We start from the raw sequence: 23,004 nt of genomic DNA, 5'->3' as shown, positions 1-23,004 counted from the left end.
GACAGTGTGGATATCAACATTATTACAAAAAGGGGAGACTGCTACTCACCCTACAGATGACATGTTGAGTTGCAGACAGGCACAACAAAAAGACTGTTACACATCAAGCTTTTGGCCAAAGCCTTCTTCAGAAAGGAACACACACACATTCACACAAGCAGCAAGCACACCTCATGCAAATATGACTGCTATATCCAGCTGCTCTGGCCAGACTGCAACTGTGTCATAGCAGTCCAGAGGGTGGGGATGTGTGTGAGTATCACACAGGAAATCCACACATCCCCAATCCTCTGACAACCCCCAAGAACTAGTTACAACAGAGCACCCCCAATGTCACCCAATACTATCCCAGACTGGAATAACTCAACCACATCCATTATCAGAGCTCTTATTATTGATCATCATGCCTGAAATGAGTGACATAACTACCCAAGATCCTTCCTACCCCTCCTAAACTGGTATTCCATACCCATCTAACTTCCAAATGTCCTATTTCATCCTTATGCCACTTACGTGGAAGACCCAGGTGCAAGACTTGCCCTATCCACCCACCCAGCACTTCCTCTTCCAGTCCTACCAGAGGCTCTTAAGAGGCTGGGCCACCTGTGAAAGCAGTCATGTCATAGACCAACTCTGCTGCAATCATTGCATAGCTGTTTATATTGATATGACTACCAACCAGCTGTCCACCAGGAGCAAAGTCCACCCAGTGGCACAACAAGCAGGTAAATGTAACATGTTCGATTTCAATGGCAGTTTCATAACCCAAGCCATCTGGAGCCTCCCCTCCACCATCAGCTTTACTGAACTGCATGGATGGAAGTTGCACTTACAAAATAACTCCCGAAATCAGCCCAACTTCAACCTACAGTAAACTACTGCCCCATGCCCTCCACCCAAGAGTTTCTGATCCCTCTGTCCTATCACCTTCTCTCAATTCACATCCCATCACCCTCATTGTGTGTCACTCTTTGCCAATGCACCCACTGGTCTTTCTCCCTTCTTTGCTGCTCTCCTTTTCCACTCCCTGCCCCCCCCCCCCTTCCTGCCTCCCAACATTGTGCCTAGCTGCCTTATCTTGCCATCATCTAATCCCTGCATGCTCTACTAGGCTGCACTGAATTCACCCCCTCCCCCAGCTGTATCCTGTTATCCCTTCCCCTTTCCCTGCTCCACTGCAGATTGCTACTTCACGGTGTGACACAGTGGCATTCTGCCCAGAGAAAGTGGCTATGTGAGCATGAGGGGTGTGTGTGTGTGTGTGTGTGTGTGTGTGTGTGTGTGTGTGTGTCTCAATAGTTACCTTGTACTTTATTTTGATTCATAATACACTATTAGCTTTGAGAGAGAAAAGTAGAATACAATTCTTAATGGAAATAGTCTTTTATTCATCAAACAGCTTCATGCTTCAATGACAAATATTACAAAAATTTTACTATTAATATTAAAATATATTCTCAAAAATATCTAACATTTGATATTACAATTCCCTTAAAAGTAAGACTAGCATTAACACAGAAATGTTTTTCGTTTTCTTTTATTTTGCTTTTTTCTTATAAATCTTTCCTCACTATGTGGCATTATATGTTTTTAAATCCTCTTCTTAACCACAATAACAGTATAATATAAAATAGAGTTCTTATCTCCATTATGCTCAGCTTCTTTAACAAAACAGTATGCAGACTTTAAGCAAGCATTATAATTATCACATTTGCTCTTGAAAATCATTTCACTCAATTCTTTAATAATATATAAAATCTTTCTCTAAAAATAGAAATTTCTAAAATCTATTTGCCTTTCTTCTCTCCTCTTCATTATAACTGGTTTGTAAAAATATGTACATAATAATCAATCAATTTTAAGAGTTACTGGGAGGAGATCACATCTTTAGCATCATCAGAAACAAGGAGAAAGAGCACAGCGTTTAGAGATTCACTCTACAATTACCCATGTTTCACTTCATCTAAAATATTATTTTAGTTCAAAATTTAAATTCACTGTGCATAGAACAGGCACATTAGCTTCAGTACTAAAATCACTTGTACTCTCCTTGTAACACACAAAGTAAAGAGGACAAAAACTGTCAATTTAATTCACACCTATTTAACAGTTATGCTGTGTTTGCTGTAGATAGCTTTTCTTGTCCATATATTTACCCATTAACCACCATTATCAAACTTTTCTCATTTTTGTAAATAATTATGATTATGCCTAAAAGCAACATGTAGTTTCTGACAACATATTCCTTATCTCCACTTCATTCTTATAATGAACAGCTAAAATAAATGAAAGAGACAGCTTCTGGGCCTCTACGATACATCTTCTCTTACTCCACACTACCTAGACTTCTTTCCTCTCAAAGAATGTTAATACATGGCAAAAATATCCTGTTAACAATTTTCCCTTTATACAAAAACAAATTTTGAAACAGATACATATCATAAAAAATTAATAAGTGACATGAATTTAAGAAATGCTTTCATATCTCCCGCAAAAAGCTGTGTGGTCAAATTTTCATACAAATGTAATATAAGAAACAACAGGAAGAAAGGAAAGGAATGGAATATCTAGAACAGGAGATACGAATTACAATACATACTGTGTCAGAACAACAACAAACACAGTTTTTTCTACCACTCTGACAAGTATTTTTATGCAAACAGTTATAACATGAAATACATTGCCAAATTAAAGCACCACTTTAACAGGAAAATTTTTAAATCTCTGTACTTAGAATGCATTGCATGTGGCTCGGCGACTGACTGGGTAAGTGTCAAAGTACAATTGCAATGATACAAGCTTCAATACTCATATAGCCTTAGGATTTATTTGTTTTTCTATTATTTATTTCCACTTCTAATCATGCTTTATGATGGGCAACATGTCAAGTTCCAAGACTGCAAAGTCTCCAATAAATGATTCAAGACAATGAGGAAGGACCTCAAGAGTAATGGACTGAATCAGGAAGACATCCATAATTGATCGAAGTACAGATCACTGTTCAACAATTGTAAGGGCTTACAAGCAAAATCACAGCTGGAAAGACAAGAGAAGGCAGGTGGCCAAAGCAAAAAAGGCTTCCAGAAATTCCTTATAGTTACTTGGTGTGGTGTCTAATGGCACTAAAAGGAAAAAGAAAAATGATAATAATGATGTTAAGTTCTCACAGAATCAGAAAGCACAACTGATGCAATGTACCACGCACAAATTTTCATTTCTCTGCTCTCTACTCAAAAACAAGTCACAGACTTCTCCCAAAATAAGGAAGAGAAAGTGTGAACCAAATTCAAAAAATACTGAAACAGACCTGGAAAAATAAATGAAAAGTAATTTCTATTATAAAGTAGAAGATTTCTTGAATAACCATTTAAAATGGTATCTGTCTATATGTAACGTCATATGTATTATAACTTTAGATTAATTTTACTATACAATGTAAACTTTCACAACTGGTACTGGCATCACTCAAAACTTCCGGGCTGACAAGCCATGGCCTTTCTCCTAACGTTTCCTCTCTAAATGCCGGAGACATCTCCAAAGGTAAAGTTCACCACTTTGGCTCTGAAGATGTGCACAGTCTACCAGCTTGGAAGTTTAAGGGATGTTAATTTCATTAGCCTGTTTGTAGTGATAGAATTGACAAAACTGTATCTTTGCTTGTATGAAGCACATTATAAGATGATAAAAATTTAATTTTATTCACGATCAAATGATACTGTAGTGTAGAGACAGAGCCATTATAAGATTTCTTTCTTTTTTTTCCATCATGTTTTGAGGCTTTTGTGAAAAATAAGTGATTATACAGTTCCCAGTACATAACAGCCACCAACAACAACTTCACCTTGGAGAAACAATTACTGCTTCAATTACTAGAGACATTTGAGCTTTCAGTAATTTTGCAAATCATTTTCAATCTTGGTACTTACAATGTAAAACATGAAGAGACAGGTTTGTCATTATGAAAGTGAAACTTACATTCTCTGCTTCTGAGATGGCCCTCTCTGAAACTGTTAAGGGAAAAACAGCAGACAATTACAACAAAATTCACAGATACAGTTTCCAGATAGATTAATTTCAAATTTTGTAAACTGTGAACAGTGAAAATGGAAATGAACGTTTGGCATCATTGGCCGGGAGGCCCCTTGTGCGGCAGGTCCGGCCGCCTTGGTGAAGGTCTTATTACATCCGACGCCGCACTGGGCGACCTGCGCACAGGATGGGGATGAAATGATGATGAAGACAACACAACAACCAGTCCCTGAGCAGAGAAAATCCCCGACCCAGCTGGGAATCGAACCCAGGCACCTAGGATGCCAATCCATCATGCTGACCACTCAGCTATGGGGGCAGACAGTGAAACTATACTAGTTCCTATAAAATGAGAATCACGAACATTTCAACCAAATTTTATGGTGCCAAGTATGAGAACTAACATGTCACAGGACTAAATGAATGCTTGGGGAGAAAACATGGTTAGCTAACCATTCACATAGTAACTTCATGACAATTCATTTTTACCTTAAAGCTGCCAAGTAAAATGAAGGCACAGAGAGAAAACATGATAGTATACAAAACTACCTTGAGCCCACTTATTTCCGTTGCATGTGCTTAAGAGTTTCTATATGAAAGCTTGTTTCTTAGTGTCCAGAAGATTCTGTCCACCTTCCATAAATCTGCATTGAAGTGACAAAATTGGTAAATGCTGGTTGACTGATTAACACCCCTCCCACTATCTGTCATCATGCAGGCAAAGATAGCCTAAAACTGAGTCGAAATATCAGAAATTGGTGGAATAAAACTATTCCTGATCCTTCATCACATTAAAATGTTGACCTTTGTGTGTGGTTCATACATAATACTTAAATAGGACAAGCCTCTACACTCTCTGAAAAATTAAATTTAATATTAATATTAACAAATGGAATCTGCTGCATAAATGTCAAATACATACTATTAACAGTTATGGAAAGATGTTCAGTATGTTATTACGGCAGTGTTATCACAACATGTGTGTGCTTTCATTAACACTGGAACTGTCTGCATTGTTACTGTCACTTCTGATGTTATCTTCATTCTTAATTCCAAGTGCAGAGAGTAACGGCAGGCCACCAACACTTGCCTCTCCAGGTGCGAAATTGTTTACTACTAGCACAGCATCCCTCTCTTCTACCTGCGGATCAATAGTAAAAATATGATTAAATCTTTTTTAAATAGCAAAAAGAAATTAATGTCACAAATTTTATTTATTACTTCCTTCCAGTTCTTAGTATTATTTCAATGTGGTAAGCAAAGAACAAGCAAAATGTATCAACTACAGTGACTCAGACAGATTTCCTTTATAGCCTGAGTCAGAATAGTATGAAGAATTTATGCATGAAAGTCAGAGAGGTTCGAAAGCAACAGTTACTACAAAACTGAAACATTCACTACACACAGCAAGCCAATGGATGACCAACTGTAGATCAAAATGATGGTAAAGACGAAATTAAATCAGTCACTGGAGTATACGACATCATCTCGTATTTCCGAAAATTACTTGAAACAATAGGTATTCAGACCTCCACTTCTCCACAGTTTGTGAGAAACAGTCGGAAACGAGGGACAACTAGTGAACCCATATATATGAAATGTGTTCAAAAATGAATGAGAACTTTGTAATTTTGCGTGTTTTATTAATCTGATTCTCATTTTTTCATTATTGTGTTGGTCAACACAAGAGAACAGTATCTGAGCAATATTAGCCATATCAGATACTTAGTCTGTTAAAAAAAGATAACACATTTTGGTAGCATCATCAGTGATTATTTATTTTGTCTGTAAGTTATCCAAAATTTATATTAAAATTTTGCAATAACAACACAATAAAGTACAGAAACATTTTAGAAATGTTAAATATTATTTTTGTATTATTGTATTATTGTATTTTTGTATTATTTTTGTTGAATCTGCTATAAGTAAAACAAGAGTTTATGAGTTTTGAAAAAGGCCATAAAGATGCTGAAAATGATGAGTGCCCTGAATGTCCCACCACATTATCAACTGATGAAATCATGGAAAAAGTAAGAGAAATTATTATGAACAGTCACCTAATCACAGTCGGAGAAGTCTCTGATGTGTTGGCAAATCAATTGGCTTGAGTCATGAAGTATTTTTGGATGTTTCAGTATGAAACCCATGAGAGCAAAATTTGTCCAAAAATCATTGAATTTCAAACTAAACCAGCACAGAATGCAAGTTATTCAGGAGTTGCTAGATGAAGCTGACAACAATGCAGAATAACTGAAGAATAACAGGTGATGAAACATGGGTTTACGAATATGATGTTACTACCAAGACTCGGTTCCCCCATTGGGGGCATTCTGGATCACCAAGATTGAAAAATGTTTGAAAAGTTTGGTCAGATGTGAAGATTATGTTCACTGCATTCTTCAACTTCAATGGTGTAGTGCACACTACTGCATCACAATGAGACACATGTTCATACGTCATTGCTTGTTTGTGAATTTCTGGCTAAAAACAATACTGCAATGACACTCCTAACTCCATGCTTATCAGATAAGATTCAATGTGACTTTTTTCTGTTCCGAAAAATAAAGCATATCTTAAAGGGCCATTATTTTACAAGCATAGATGAGATTAAAAGTGCATTGCAGAGAGAATTAAAAGATATCCCTAAGACAGAGTTCCAGAAATGTTTCACGTATTGGAAAAGTACCAGTGTAGTGTACAGTATCTAATGGGAACTATTTTGAAGGAATGTCATGGTTACACTAATCCTGAAGCCTACTATAAGACATTAAGAAATGTGAGACATAACCATCATATCTCTTGACTACAGACATTGTATTTTGCATGGCAATACTTGGCCACACACTACCACATAGAAACAAGAGTTACTGCAAAAGCTGAAAAAGAGATGTTTTTCCCTTAAAGCCCACATTTAGCTCCAAGTGATTTCATCTTTTTGTACATGATAAAGTGGTTCAATTCCCAGCAAAGAACCTCATGATTCTATGAAATTTTGCTTCCTGCATAGGACAAATGCCTCAGAAACTGTTGTGATATTTAAATCAGAAAATTGACACCATGGGAAGAATTCAACTGAACCAGTGGTGTTCTCACTTAAAAAATGGTGGCACGTGACTAACGACAAATTTCATTCTAGTCATATGTCAACTGCCTGAGGAGAAGAAAAGTTTGAGAAAATGTGTGAACTTGTTCTTTGACACCTTTGAACATTGGCAGAGTTAACTGGATTGCTGAGGACCTCAGTTCAGTGAATCTTAAAAGATAATATGAGAAATGAGGAGGATTTGTTGCCAAAACCTTCCCAGGTAACAACCAAGAAGTTGCCGACACACCCTAGTGGGGAAAAGTATACTATGCAAGCTACACCAAGAGCACCACTATCCTGGGATCTTTTGGGTATCCCCTCGAATCTAGTTACAACATTCTGCAAACACACAAAGGATAGCCCATTGAAGGTAAAATGTTCGGAGTTGTTAGGTCACAAAATAAACCTCTTCAAACAGTTCCAAGACTCAATGTTTTGACCTCTCTGGTAGGATATTCTTCAGGGGTCATCTCATGTCCGCATGTAACTGAACATTCTTGAAGAAGATTCTAGAAGAGTGGTTGGGAAGAGTTTTGGAGAAGATTTAAGAGGAATACGATGCAGCTTACCAGCTCAAAAGATTTTATCTTCAATGGCAGGGGTCATGAAAGCTTCCAGACTTACATAACATTCTACTTGAGAAACTGACATGTTATTCCATTAATGGCATCTTTTGCATGAGTGGGGTCTCAACCTACTAACGGAAGACAGAGGTCTACATTTACACAATGAGACTAAGAAAAACTGTTAAACAAGGAGTGGGGAAGCATAAAATGTGGGTCTGCCCTCCCCTCCCCTCCCCAAAGGTTCAGTATTGAGTCTGCTCCTGTTCCTAACACATGAACGTGACTTTTCAAAGGAGAAAGGAATCATGTAAATAATTCCAAATCTTGAAGAGGCCTCTTCGATCTTTCTTCTGAGTGCAGTTACATCTAAATGGTATTTGTTACAGTATTAGTTAAACTGTGATTTATACAATCCCAATACAAGAAAGAATTTCCATACAGGTAGAGCTCCATATTCTCCATATCCTTACAATTCATAGGTAACTCTTATTCTACGTAAAATATCAATGTAGTCATGCACATATTAAGTTAAAAATAAGGTAGCCAGCATCTATCTAATATAAATGAAGGAAAAGTTGTTTTTTTTTTTTTTTTTTTTTTTTGAAAGTAGAAATTTCTCATTTCTTTTGCCTGTCTTAAGTGTAGCTTTAGTAAACACCACCAGCTAACAGCACTTTAAACATAGTTAATAATCAGTGCAGTTTCTTTTACCAGCTGCTTTATTTTGTCAGTGTATACTCTGACCTGCTTCACATACCTGAACTTGTCTTTCATGTTTGGGACACAATAAATGTATGAATGAATGAATGAGCGTAGAGAGCAAATACTGATTCCTCTAGCTGTGTCACAAATATTGCTGCCCATCAGTGATGTTTAATTGGTAAATTGTGACCCATATGGTAAATAAAAAAAACTTCTGGTATTCATTAAGGCTATTAATAAATTTATATCATTTCTTCACAATACCAGAATGATTAAAAGAATGAGCGAAATTCTGCTCAATGTGTAGTAGTAGTAGTAGTAGTAGTAGTAGTATAATATCCACTGTTAACCATGAGTCTGGTACTCAGGAAGGAGACTGAAATCACATAATAAATATCTGATATCATAGACTACTCCACTATCATGATGGCACTGATTTGACAAGTGGATGCTGAAGCAATTGATGAAAACTCTGGAAGTGAGTAATTAACACCTAGATCACGGTATGACCTGCCACTTGCCTGCCAATTACATACAGGCAACATTTGGCTATATCATTGGCACCTAATCACCACAAAGGGTTTGGCATAGCTGAGTAAACTCTCAGATGGAGAAAATAACTTAAATGTATGAAGGCAGATTTAGGAATCAAATGTTATTGTAAACACAGCTGGTTTCTTGAACTTTTCAATTACTTGCTTCATAATGTTTCTTACATGCTTCACACCTTGATCAGGCCAATTCCTCCGCAATTTATTGAAGACTACATTCATATTATCAGTGGCAAGAGACTAAATCTTCATTTGAATTAAAGGAATTTTATTTTTCAATAACAGAATATTCATTAATTTTTTGCACCTATGAAGTCTTCCAGCATATTCAGTTGTTGAGACCTCAGTAACCATCATTCCATATCCAAATTTGTTCCACTAATTTAGGCTAATAATCACACATTCTAGAGCATTTAGAAGGAATGAAGATGACATCTTATAGAATGTCCCTTATTCCCTTTAATTACAATAAATACGAACCCAGTTTCAATTGGCACCTATAATATCAAGCAGTGACTGCTCTTTAGGATTCATCCGTCAAGTTCTCTTAAGTGGTTGGATGTTAGTTTTAATCAATTACTGGCCCACCAGATGCACTAGAGGGGTTTGACTGGAAAAAATATTTTCTATTCATGCCACAAGTAGTTGGGAGTAATGAAGGTCAATTCAGGCAGAGCCTCACCTTATAAGGACAACCCTAAAACAATTGGAGTGAAGCTGTTGCCCAAGGGGATTTTAACTCAACAGCCACACACCCCTTTGACATGACATCACCTTGAGGTCTAGATCCTGGTGTTTAGGCCAAGCACCCCATTTCTGTTATGCTGAAATATGGTTGCTGAACCATGTCAAGAGCTTACAGTTATAGGTCACTGAAAGCACTCACTAGTCCCCAGTTCACTTAAAAATTTAGTCCACATCACAGTAATGTGACAAAATTAATAAGATACTGGTAATTGTGGGTGAAATACAAATAAGTGAATGAATAAATATATAAAAAAAAGTGTACATCGTTGAACCAACAGTCAGCAAAGGCAATACAATAAAAATATATTCTCAAAAATTAACTTTCACACATATCTGCCTGGACAGTAAATAGTAATTACAAAACAATAACACATACAAATAAGCATCATAGTTGGTATAATCACACATCACTTCTTAAAAACCTTAGAGTGCAGCAATATTTTGTATGAATGCTTCACTAAAACAGGATGGTCTTGAAGTCACGATCTATTTCCACAAAATAATGGATATATTTACGCAATACATGTGTATATTTATTATTTATTGTGTCTCTCTCTCTCTCTCTCTCTCTCTCTCTCTCTCTCTCTCTCTCTCTCTCTCTACCCCCCCCCCCCTCCCTCTCTCATCAAATTTCAACATTGCTTCCAACAATTTTGAAGCATTACTCACATCGTTTAAGAGCAGACATGGATACATTCTGAAGCACACCTTGTGAAACAGCTGATGGTGCACCCTGGATTCTACATCTCCATCTCCATGTCCATCTACATCGATAACCTGCAAATCACACTCAAGTGCCTAGCAGAGGGTTCATCACACCACATTCACAATAATTCTCTATTACTCCAATCTCGAACAGCACATGGAAAAAATGAATACCTATATCCTGCTGTGCAAGCTCCGATTTCCCTTATTTTATTATGATGATCGTTTCTCCCTATGTAGTTTGGCATCAACAAAATATCTTCGCATTCAGAGTTGAAAGTTGGTGATCGAAATTTTGTGAGAACATTCCACCACAATAAAGAAAGCCTTTATTTTCATGATGTCCACCCCAAATCCTGTATCCTGTCAGTGACACACTCTCCCCTATTTCGCAATAATATAACATGTGCGGCTTCACCCTGAACCCTCTTGAAGTACTCCATCAATTCTACCTGGTAAAGATCCCAGACTGTGCAGCAATACTTCAAAAGGGGATGGCTGGTCTCTTTAGTGGACCTGTTACATTTTCTAAGTGTTGGGCCAATAAAATGCACTCTTTGGTTTGCCTTTCCCACAACATATTCTTTGTGTTCTTTGAAATTTAAGTTGTTTGTAACTGTAATTCCTAGGTATTTAGTTGAATTTACAGTCTTTAGATTTGACTAGTTTATCGTGTAACTGAAGTTTAATGGATTCCATTTAGCACTCATATGGATGACCTCACACTTTTCATTATTCAGGGTCAAATGCCAATTTTTGCACCTTACAGATATCTTTTCTAAACCATCTTGCAATTTGTTTTGATCTTCTGATGACTTTACTTGATAATAAACGACAGCATCATCTGCAAACAACCTAAGATGGCTTGTCAGATTGTCTCCTAAATCGTTCATACAGATAAGGAACAGAAGAGGGTCTGTAATATTACCTTTTGGAGCTCCAGATATCAATTCTGCTTTACTCAATAACTTTCCATCAATTACTAAAAACTGTGACCTCTCTGACAGGAAATCATGAATCCGGTCACATAACTGAGATGATATTCCATATGCACGCAATCTCACTACAAGCCGCTTGTGTAATACAGTGCCAAAAACCTTCTGGAAATCTAAAAATACAGAATCAACTTGAAATCCCTTGTCAATAGCACTCAACAGTTCTTGTGAGTAAAGAGCTAGTTGGGTTTCACAAGAAATATGTTTTCTAAATTTGTGTTGACTGTGTCAATAGACCATTCTCAATAGACCATTCTCTTCAAGGTAATTCATAGTGTTCGAACACAATATATGTTCCAGAATCCTGCTGCATATCAACGTTAATGATATGAGCCTGTAACTTAGTGGATTACTCCTACTGTCTTTCTTGAATATTGGTGTGACCTGCACAATTTCTCAATTTTTGGGTATGGATCTTTCATTGAGAGAGTGGCTGTATATGATTGTGAAACAAATACTAACAAAGAGATAGAGGGGCTGGCCAGTACTTACCTCAGCCCAGTACAGCGATAGATACACAAAACAGAACAGAAAATTTACGTTCCTAGCTTTTGGAACTTTGTTCCTTCGTCAGGGAGGAGAGAGGGGGAAAAAGGGGAAGAAGGGAAAGTGGATTCAGTTACTCACAACCCAGGTTATGAAGCAACAGGGGAAAGGTAAACAGGGAGGGTAGCAAAGATGGAGGCATGGGTGTCAGAGGGAAGCCAAAGATATTCTACTGTAAGTACTGTGCCAGCTTCAAACCAAAGAGGATGTATACAGAAGTAAAGAGGTATATAGTATAAAGATAAACACAACTATGTAGGATGAAAAGATGCTTGAATGGCTAAAGAGGAAAGGGAAAGAGGAGAAGACTGAAGAGTAAATGGGAGTGAGATTGGTTAACATAGATTCAGTCCAGGGGGATGGGGGGATGAAAGGATGTGTTGGAGTGCAAGTTCCCATCTCCGCAGTTCCGAGGGACTGGTGTTGGGTGGGAGAAGCCAAATGGCACGTATGGTGTAACAGGTTCCTAGGTCCGTAGAATTATGCTGGAGGGCATGCTCTGGTACTGGGTATTGGACATCTCCTAGGCAGACAGTTCGTCTGTTCCCGTTCATGTGCTTAACCAGTTTAGTTGTCGTCATACCAATGTAAAAGGCTGTACAGTGCAGGCATGTCAGCTGATAAATGCCATGTGTTGTTTCACATGTGGCTCTGCCTTGAATTGTGTATGTTTTACCAGTAGTGGGGCTGGGTTGGGTAGAGAAGGTGGTCTGGGAATATTGTAGGGTTTGACAAGGATGTTACGGAGGTTTGGTGTGGGGGTGGGGGGGTAAGTGGGTGGGGGGGTGACAGAAGGCAACTCTGGGTGGTGTGGGGAGAATATTGTCAAGGGATGAGCTCATTTTTGGGCTTGACTTGAGAAAGTCATATCCCTGGCGGAGTAATTTGTTGATGTATTCGAGGCCAGGATAATATTGGGTGAGAAGGGGGATGCTTCTGTGTGGTCTGGGGGTAGGAACATTGTTGGATGGGGAGGAATGTATAGCTCGGGAGATCTGTTTGTCAATAAGGTCTGCAGGATAGTAGCGGGAGAGGAAAGCACTGGTCAGGTTATTGGTGTAATTGTTGAGGGATTCGTCACTGGAGCAGATACGTTTGCCACGAATACTTAGGCTGTAGGGAAGGGAGCGTTTGATGTGGAATGGATGGCAGCTATCAAAGTGAAGGTACTGTAGTTTGTTTGCGGGTTTGATGTGCACAGATGTGTGGATGTGAGCTTGAACAAGATGAAGGTCAACATCCAGGAAGATGGCTTGGGGTTTGGAGAAGGACGAGGTGAAATTCAGATTCGAAAAGGAGTTGAGTGTTTCTTCACCATGAGTCCAGACCACAAAGATGTCATCTATAAACCTATACCAGGCCAGGGGAAGCAGATGTTGGGTCTTCAGGAAAGCCTCTTCCATGCGGCCCATGAAGAGGTTGGTATAGGACAGAGCCGTCCGGGTTCCTATGGCCATTCCCCTGATTTGTTTGTAGGTATGGCTTTCAAAAGTGAAGTAATTATGGGTGAGGATGAAGCTGGTAAGTGTGATAACGAACGAGGTTTTTGGAAGATCTTCGGGTGGGCGTTGAGAGAGGTAATGTTCGAGGGCAAAGAGACCATGGGTATGTGGGATGTTTGTGTAAAGGGATGTAGCATCTATGGTGACAAGAAAGGTTTCAGGTGGGAGGGGAGTGGGAATGGATTTGAGGCATTCTAGGAAGTGGTTTGTGTGTTTGACGTAGGATGGGAGTCTGCGGGTGATAGGTTGGAGGTGTTGGTCTACCAGAGCTGAGATACGTTCCGTTGGGGCTTTGAAGCCTGCCACAATGGGACAGCCAGGTTGTTTCTCTTTGTGGATTTTGAGTAATAGGTAGAAGGTAGGGGGGGGTACAGGGCTCAGGTGGAGTGAGTAGGTCTATGGAAGCCGTTGTGAGGTCTTGTGAGGGACCTTGGATTTTTAGGATTTGCAGCTCAGTCTGGATGGAGGGAATGGGATCCTGGGTAACAGCTTTGTAGGTTGAGGTGTCAGAGTTGACACAGTCCTTCGGCCACATACTCCACATGGTCAAGTACCACAGTTGTGGAGCCTTTATCTGCCGGGAGGATGACAATAGAGCGGTCTGTTTTCAGCTCCTTAATGGCACGGGATTCAGCTGGGGTGATGTTGGGGGTTGTTTGTAGGTCTATGGGCTGTACTGAGCAGCTGTATATGATTGTTAAGTATGGAGCTATTGCATCAGTATACTCTTAAAGGAACCTAATTGGTATACAGGACTGGAAGACTTGCTTTTGTTAAATGATTTACGCTGCTTCGCAACTCCGAGGATATCGACTTCTAAGTTACTCATGTTGGCAGCTGTTCTTGATCCGAATTCTGGAATATTTACTTTGTCTTAGATTCCTGTAATCCCTTACCTTTGTTTTGTACATCCTCGACTTTATGTCTCCAAGGTGTTAAATCAGGTGAGGGTGATTGCCACAGTCTTGCTGAACCTCCGCTATCCATCTGTTGGTTAATCTTCAATTTAGGTATTCTTTTACTATGAGGCAAAATGAGTAGGTGCTCCGTCCTGATGGAACACAATGTCAGCAATGCCTCCTTTCTGATGCTGTGCTTCCAGGAATTGCTCTTTGACATTCATTGGTAACTACAGGTCGCTCATTACCCCAAATGAGGCAGTTAAGTTTCTTAATTTTTCCACAGATGTAGAATGTGGCTTCATCAGTAAACAAAATGTGATGCATAAGCTGTTTGCTGTGTGCAACCCCTGTCAGACTGTAATAAGCAACTCTGCGAGTTGCGTGATCTTTATGGTCTAATTGGTGAAGTATCTTATACTTCTTTCTTTAGTGTGAAGTGTAAAACTTTCATAATCATTGATTTTGACACATCTAACTTCTCGTCTAGATGAGTTGATGCAATCAGACTTTTTTTGATTGCTTCTCTGATTCACTGCCTCTGGTGATATAAGAGGTCCCCTACATGTGGTTCATTAGCAACATTTCCAGTTCTCTGAAACTTGTTGACAAGTAACAAGTTCTATGTCCTTGTTTGGCTCTTGAAATTTCTGAATGAACTCCTGCTGCACATCCAGATAAGAACAATCACACAATTGCACACTAACAGCAGCCTCATGTTCTTGTACCATAAACATTCTTATTTATTGTCCTGGGGGAGGGGTAGTGGGAATATGCCCATGCTATCTCACAGATGGATTATAATGATACAAATTATCTAAATGCATCCATTATATTTTGGAAATGGATTGAGACCTTATGACTACCATGTATTTCTTTAAGCTGTTATTGGACAGTTGTGCTTTTCAAGAAGCATCAGAATTTCATGCCTTCTGGAAGAACACAACTTCCCATCCTTCAACAGGCAATGATACTCTAGGTTTTCAGCTCTATGAGATATTTTCCTGCTTTGTGCATCGTGGGCCCACTCAGTGTATCTGAGCATTACTGACAAAGCATAATTGATTGACTGTATCAAGATTCATATTTAACACTGTTTAACAAAAATGCAGTTATATGTTAGGAGGAAGATTAAAAGCGAATTTGTTATACAGGGTGAAACAAAAATCCGCTACCATTTGAAAATGCACTAATTCAAGCAATAATGGAGGTAGAGAAGTAAAAATTGACCCATGTGCCTGAAGTGACATGGTGTTTTATTGAAACCAAAAACAAGTGCAGAAACTGCCCCCTAGAGATGACACTGGAAATCAACACATCAGTGATGCTGACTGAGAATTGTGTATAAATTGAGCTGTAATGAGAGGAGGAGTCATATCATCCCTAACCTGTCTGATATACTCTTGTTGGAAGGTATGACCTTCATGCACCCATATTAATACATGTGTGAAAGATCTTTTGGGCAAATCATTCGGTGAGAATTGTGTGTCAAGCCTACACATCTGTCAGCTTGACTTCCCAAGACCCCGGACCACAATCCATGTGATTATTGGTTGTTGGGATACCTGAAGTCACAAGTCACAAGTCTGTTGTCATCATCTGACCTCATTAGGGATGCTAAAAGACAACAGCTGACAGCAATTTTCTCACCATGCCTACTAATATGGAGTACAGTGCTGTTCACAACATTGCCCCTCAGTTACAGGTATTGTTGGTGAACGATGACCGACGTGTTGAGCATTTGTTATAAAGATCATCATCTTTGCTAAAAGTCAACTGTTATGATTATTATTGCTCATGTATCATAGAAAGTGTCATCTGCTGGTTATTTTGTACACTTTTGTTTGGTTTCCATAAACACCTATGTAATTTCAAGCATGTGTGCAAATTTTTACCCCTCTACCTACATTATTCCATGAAGTATTGAATTTTAAAATATCAACAAACTTTTGTGTCACCCTTTACAATTCTGTTAATACATCATGATATGAAATATATACTATTTTACTTATAGAAGGCACTGGTTCCACATTAAGTATATAGTTATGTAGGTTAAATTTTGATAAAAGTAGAAATCATCAATTAATGGGTACTTAACATGGAAAGAAATACATTCCATCACTGGGCTATAGTTTGCCTCTCTGTATATAGTGGTGCCACTGACTCTGTGGGAAGTATTTTCCAGACAATAGTGACTACAATTCAGAATAAAGTTTGTATACCTTTCCAGAGATATTTATTAAATACACTGCTGAATTTTGAGAGAAATCTGAGAACAAACACAAATTTTGCTCTAAGGCCTATTTGACTGTCGAACACAATACCGGCTTGTACTCAGTGTTTACAAAATATTTTTTGAAAATTTCACATGAACTTATTAAAAGTGTGACCTTTAATCAACTAGCCAATAAACAAACTTAAAGTATGCGGATCTTTTAACAGTTTTCTTGTGCATGCTCAACAGTGGACTAAAAACACATAAGATCACATTAAAATATTTGTTATCCAGCAGAGGTATGTAGAAGTAAAAATATCACTTGTAGCTTGCACTAGTTCAGAGATGTGAGGTTGAGTAGGAGTGTGAGGGTTCGGAGGAAAAGATTTGGAGGGGGGGAGGGGGAGTAGGAGGAGGGGGGGGATCACGTTGAAAATGTAATTATGCTTACCTTTTCTGATTTACTGTTATTTTGAGTTGCGGATTCTTCGGCAACTGGTATATGCTTGGAGAAAGAGCTGGCTGTTGGTGGTGTAACGGCTATCAGTGGTGCAGCAGCTGGAATTGTCAATGGCAGTCCAAAGTCATTTTGTCCAAGGTGTGATGCAACAGACTCTGCAGATGTCTTAATCAAGCTAGGAAGCACAGTTGGACGACTAGGCAAATTCAAAATTTGCCCATCAATATTCAAATTATCAGCTGCACCATTTGCTACTAAATTCACTGCTTTCTGCAAACTATTCATCTGAAATGGATTTATACTGCCACCACTATTGGGGTGGACATTTTGCTTCCTGGGTGTGTTGAGGATGACTGAGTCAACAACACCATTCAATTTCATTTCATTTGGAACAGCTGTTTCAACAATGTTATTGAAGTTCCCTTCATAAGGAAGAGGAGATGGTACATTCCTCTGAATATTGTACACTAGTCTGTTTTCATCCTCAGGATGTACATTCATTTTTTGGGCATTCCCATTACTGACCACATCAAAAAATCGATTGTTGGCCAGCACAGGAGATGCCAATCCCCCAGGAATTTGCTGTTGCTGTGGTAACACCTGTTGCTGTTGCTGCTGCTGATGGAGGTGATACAGTGGGGAAATAAAAGGCAAGTTTGGAGCTCCAGGGGTCAAATCAGGCACCTGAAATAAGAAAGTAAACTAGATGCCATTACACAGAAACTGAATCGAAATAATTGTTTATTAAATCTCTAGTAGTCAAATCACATAACTGCATGGTACACCTGTTCTCCCTGTCTGCATACTCATAGCAATACAACATAGCAGAAAACATAAATCCACTTACGTAAAACATTATAAGTATATGACCATTCAGGAACTACCAATAAAATTCATTTGGTCTGTCTGGGAAAGATATACTGGTTGATAAATTTTAGTAAAGCTTGACACGAGGTCGTCAGTATTCCTACCTTGAAGTGCATGTTGGTAACTCTTGCCGTGAGCGATGAAGGGAAGCTAAGGTGGTAGAATAGCTGATTTGTATAGCCAACAACAATTATGTTTTACTTTCAGTCGCAGGAGAAAAAAAATATTGCATTTTAATGTAACATACTTTAGCATAGCATGTATGACAGTGCAATGGAACTGAAGTTCCACAGAAAACACAGATACACAGAAGCACATATTGTAATAAAGTATTTAACACAAGTGGTGCTGGTATCATAATATACTTGCAAACATGGGCTGTCTCTGCAACTAAATAAGACTTCATTTTTATATGACAGGTGTTTCACTTTTTTGTATTTATGAAACATCACATATTAAGGTCTCTAATGACACTTTGTAAATAAAAGGAAACTAAACATGTATGACATAAAAACAAACAGCATTTTGTTTAGCTGCATTGATGGATCACATCTTCAATAAAATAGTAATATAGGAACAAGTAAGGAGTACCAGAAAATATAAAAATGATGATAACATCAGGAATTCATTCAAAAGAACTTGTTGCACTGCAGCTCATACCCTGTTGCTACAAACTTCATAAAACAGGGTGTCTACGTGGACAAGGAAAAAAAATTCCCGGATTTTTCCCAGATTTCCCGGTTAAAAACACACTTTCTCCCGGATGACAGTATATTTTCCCCTATCACTCCTTTGAATGATTATGGTTTTGTACACGGGCGTACAATTTCCCGGCACTTTAGAAAACGAAACTCGGAGAAAAAGACACGTTTTGGAAATATCTTTGATGTGCAGCAACATGTATACTGCATATTTTTGTATTACGAAAACATACACTGAAAATCCACCAAACACCGCATGTTACTTTCCGAACCATTGAAACCGAGATTTCGATGCGCTTTTGTAAGCCGTTCGTAACTCATGTCACGTGATCTCGCCAGCCGATGACAAAGGATATTCAGAGCATAGGACACGTGATGTAGTCAGCCAATAGCATCAGTGTTAAGTAGCGCGCCAAACAGGGAAAGTTAATAGTTTAAATTAATATACATAGTGTTGTTACAAGAAAAGCAAAGCTTTCACATAAAATATTGGTTTCAAGCTGCAAGAGAAGCTAAGCTTTTGCATATACTGTTGATCTTTTTTGTGCGTGTTACACTTTAAGAGATATCATACAAATGTGCCTGTAAAATTTTTAATAAGGACATAAATGTCTGATCTTCAGGGTTCGAGGGTTCGAAATGCTTCTAAATGGCTCGTCATCAGACACCTGATTTTTAAATGAGAGTCAAACGCTTTGTGATTTAATAAATTCACGGTCCATTCTTGTACGTAGTTCAACTTACGTAAAAGGATATTTACTTTGAAAGTAATGCTTTTCAAACCACCAATCGTAATATTTTCCCGTGACCTGTTACAAATAGGTTCGTTTCAGCAGTTGCCAGAGAGCTCAGGTAACAGGCGACACCGCGCTTGGGTAGATATCATGACGTAGGAAGCCCGTATGTACGTACGTGTAAAAGATCATCAATGAAAGATGACACTGCAAGAGCATCGGAATTTCGTGAACCATATTAAAATGTGTGCATTTAAAGTGCATACTTAAAGGCACACTCGTATGTCCAGATTCCCAATGAAGTACCATAGACCCCGACCTGATATTAAGCTTTTAAGTGTGGTTTTCGGGATGTAAATTTTCTTGGAGAACCAGTACTGTATTATATCATGTTTGGTTCTTTATTATGGCATAATGCCAGACATGCTAGAAAATGAAAACATGCACTTAAAATGCAGCGAACAGTTGAAACTACCCAGTACTGTGGAATTAACATTTCGTTTCAAATACATTGACTGCCTCTGCGGAAAAGATCAGCAAAAGTCACATTTCTTTAGCAAACAGACAAAAATAACTTCATTGTTCCGCAAGGCGATTAATGCTCGACTATCAGAAAGTTGTAAATAAAATAAAATCTGAAACTAATGACATATTTCAGCCTATAGTAATTATGTAAATGTGTTTTAATTCACTTGATAGCTCCCGGCCACGGATATCCGTTTTGTTTTCATTTGACGTGAGAGTAAACGAAGGGGAAACAGCAAAATCACTGAACGTAAACACGGGTCACGTGGAGACTACCCACTATAGCTCAGATTGCTCAGCGCATCAGCCCCGGATCTACGACATTTGCGAACCGGGTCAATACTAAAAAAAATCGAATTTTCAAAATATGTTCATCTTGTAGCGCACATCTTTCTGAAAAGTCTGAAACATAAAACGTATGTATTCGAAGAAATGTAAGACATATTATTTGGTCTTAAGTATGGCCAAGTGCAGTTCCATGCCTCTTCATAAAGCATTTTTCTACTGCACGTCCAAACTATATTCAGGAGAGTGGAATCGTCTTATTCTTCCATAATTTGTGTGATGTCCTTGTTTCTCCTCCGTCCTCGTTCTAACAAACAATCCTGTCATCACCAATTCTGTAGCTATTGCTGCCACTGTCAAAATTTGTTGGCTGATTAACTTCACTAACCCTGCCAGAATCACTGGTTTAGTTCTCCCGCAATTATTCTCCGGTTAGGCGTTGTTACGTGTTCGTACAACACGTTTTCCGCGTTACTTCCATAATAGAACTTAAGCGGCTAGTAGCCGGGGACTGTACTACTGGTCCTTACTAGTGTAGCGATCTGGCCAAACATTTTCTGTCAAAACTTCATTTTCTTGGACACACCGAGAAGATAATACATAATCTTTCTCACCTGTTATTCCTGTCAGTCGTTTATTTCCATTCTGATAGTATGAATCTATGGATTTCGCTAGTAATTATAACAACGCTGATCATTCACACACCCAATCAGCCACATAATCAGACAGCGATTGCCATTCATCCATTCGGCTTTACTCCACTCAGCTCGTATAGCCCCGTCCCCTTTTGTCTGTGGAAAGTTTATTTCTAGATGCGACGAGGATTCTCCTGACAGCGACATCACGTACACTATGCATGCATTCAAAAGTCAGCTTATGATTCATTCAGAAATCAACTTAAAATGTGTTCAAAAACCAACAGAGAAGCGTTTCAAAATCATATGACTAACTGATAGGCAGACGTGCGCTGGATGCTAGGTGCTTTGTGAAACAAGTTTTTTTCCCCTCAAGAATATGAATTAGGCGCCCCCTTTTCCCGGAAGTATCTAGCTGCTTGCTGCGACTGCTTGCACAACAGCCACATTGCTGTTGACAGAAGCGGGAGAATCTACTACTCAAACGTGACTACTGCGCATGCGCATGAGCCCGGGCATTAACTGCTAAAACAAATCGAATGTAAACAGTTGCGACTACACGCTCATTGGAGGCAATTTGTTGTTATGAAGCACTGCATAGTCTTCCTAAAGCCTTTGACACATTTTCAATCGGCAGACGCTTGCATGAGCACTTGTGTCGACATTGTATATGGCGCATTTCCTTTGCAATTTAAGTTATTTTCGTTTTTTTTTTTTTTCTCTCTCGTTTATGTTTTGTTGTTGAAGTATTATTCTGCAGTAGCGGGATACAGTAATATCCTTTGTTAGTGTCGGTTCTTACTAGTCAAAATTACAAAAAATTAACTGAAAACTAAAACAATGAAAAATTCCCGGAATTCTAAAAATATCCCGGGTCTTTCCCGGTTTTCTCCCGGATGTAAAAAATCCCGGGTTTTTCCCGGATCTCCCGGTTGTCCCGGGTCGTAGACACCCTGGAAAATGCACAAATGGACCCTTCTTTTCACCATATCTTCTGCACCCCACATACTCAAACACATGGCTATCAAAAAGTTCTCTGCACTGCCCAGTTCCATGAAGCAATCTTCATTTGGCCAACCAGATGACTTTGATACTATTGGTTGTGCACCTGTTTCAAGATTGTTAAATTCCACTTTGTGTTTAACAGTAAAATGCTTGAATCCTTCATCATTCAAACACTTATTTATGTAACATAAAGTAGCCAAAAATTTCTGTTGCTTCTGACAGGCTGTACTCAAAAGATATCTGAGCAGTGCCTTTTTTGTACATCAGGAAACAATTTTGGACGATCACTTGTGGGTTCCTCTTTCAATTCCTTTGAACACTCGCCTTCCTATATTATTATTATTATTATTATTATTATTATTATTATTATTATTATTACTTTTTTTGTCAGTACCAAATTTCCTCCTCGCAAACCTAGCCTCATTGCCAGAATGAGATTTTCACTCTGCAGCGGAGTGAAAATCTCATTCTGGAAACATCCCCCAGGCTGTGGCTAAGCCATGTCTCCGCAATATCCTTTCTTTCAGGCGTGCTAGTTCTGCAGGGTTCGCAGGAGAGCTTCTGTATAGTTTGGAAGGTAGGAGACGAGATACTGGCAGAAGTAAAGCTGTGAGAACGGGGGCACGAGTCGTGCTTGGGTAGCTCAGTTGGTAGAGCACTTGCCCACGAAAGGCAAAGGTCCCAAGTTCGAGTCTCGATCCGGCACACAGTTTTAAATTTGCCACGAAGTTTCATACCCTCGTTGATTTCCACAATAGCCCTACTGCCACCAACTTTCTCACTTTCGTCAAAACACATTTCAGTACACACATCTCTGCACAAGCTTCTCCTATCCACAAATGCCTTCTCAGAGAGGTGCAGTTTATCATTTAAAAAAAGGTTTCTGCAGGTTTTCACCCAGAGAGAATTTTTGCAAGACTTAACTTACTTCCCTGAAACCAAGCTGCAGCTAACTCTACGATACGTCTTTTTGCAGCTCCACTGCACTTGTACCTTTCTTATGATAAATAAGACTAATATTCCCACTACACTTCAGACATTTTCCACTACTGGCTATAAGCCAGTGAGACATACAACACGTAATATCACCTTTTATTCACAGTTGTGAATATGGACAATCATCAGCTGTATAATGGACTGACAACAATGAAAATTTGTGCGGACTGGGACTTGATCCTGGTTTTCCCGCTTAATGCGAGTGGCTGTCTTACCATTAGGCTATCCCAGCATGACTCATAGCCATACCAAAA

At 38.8% G+C, this 23,004-nt stretch overlaps 1 protein-coding gene across 2 annotated transcripts in view; it reads right to left on the bottom strand.

Moving 5' to 3' along the window:
• Positions 1-1,367: 1,367 nt before the first annotated feature.
• The window catches only part of LOC126190815 (interleukin-1 receptor-associated kinase 1-like), a 177,500-nt gene continuing 155,863 nt past the window's right edge, over positions 1,368-23,004 (bottom strand). Inside the window, exons 12-14 of one of the 2 annotated variants that reach the window (XM_049931381.1) lie at positions 16,994-17,686; positions 4,952-5,170; positions 1,368-4,007 (exon numbers count right to left, since the gene is read on the bottom strand). In XM_049931381.1, coding sequence (XP_049787338.1) covers positions 5,000-5,170; positions 16,994-17,686 — 864 coding nt within the window. In that variant the 3' untranslated portion in view covers positions 1,368-4,007; positions 4,952-4,999. Of the gene's footprint in view, positions 5,171-16,993; positions 17,687-23,004 lie in introns of both variants that reach the window. The other variant, XM_049931380.1, reaches the window with a different exon arrangement.

This window comes from Schistocerca cancellata, chromosome 6, assembly GCF_023864275.1.
Source record: "Schistocerca cancellata isolate TAMUIC-IGC-003103 chromosome 6, iqSchCanc2.1, whole genome shotgun sequence".
Lineage (NCBI taxonomy): Eukaryota > Metazoa > Arthropoda > Insecta > Orthoptera > Acrididae > Schistocerca > Schistocerca cancellata.
The sequence above is the reverse complement of the archived record's forward strand: the minus strand, read 5'-3'. Positions and strand labels throughout refer to the sequence as shown.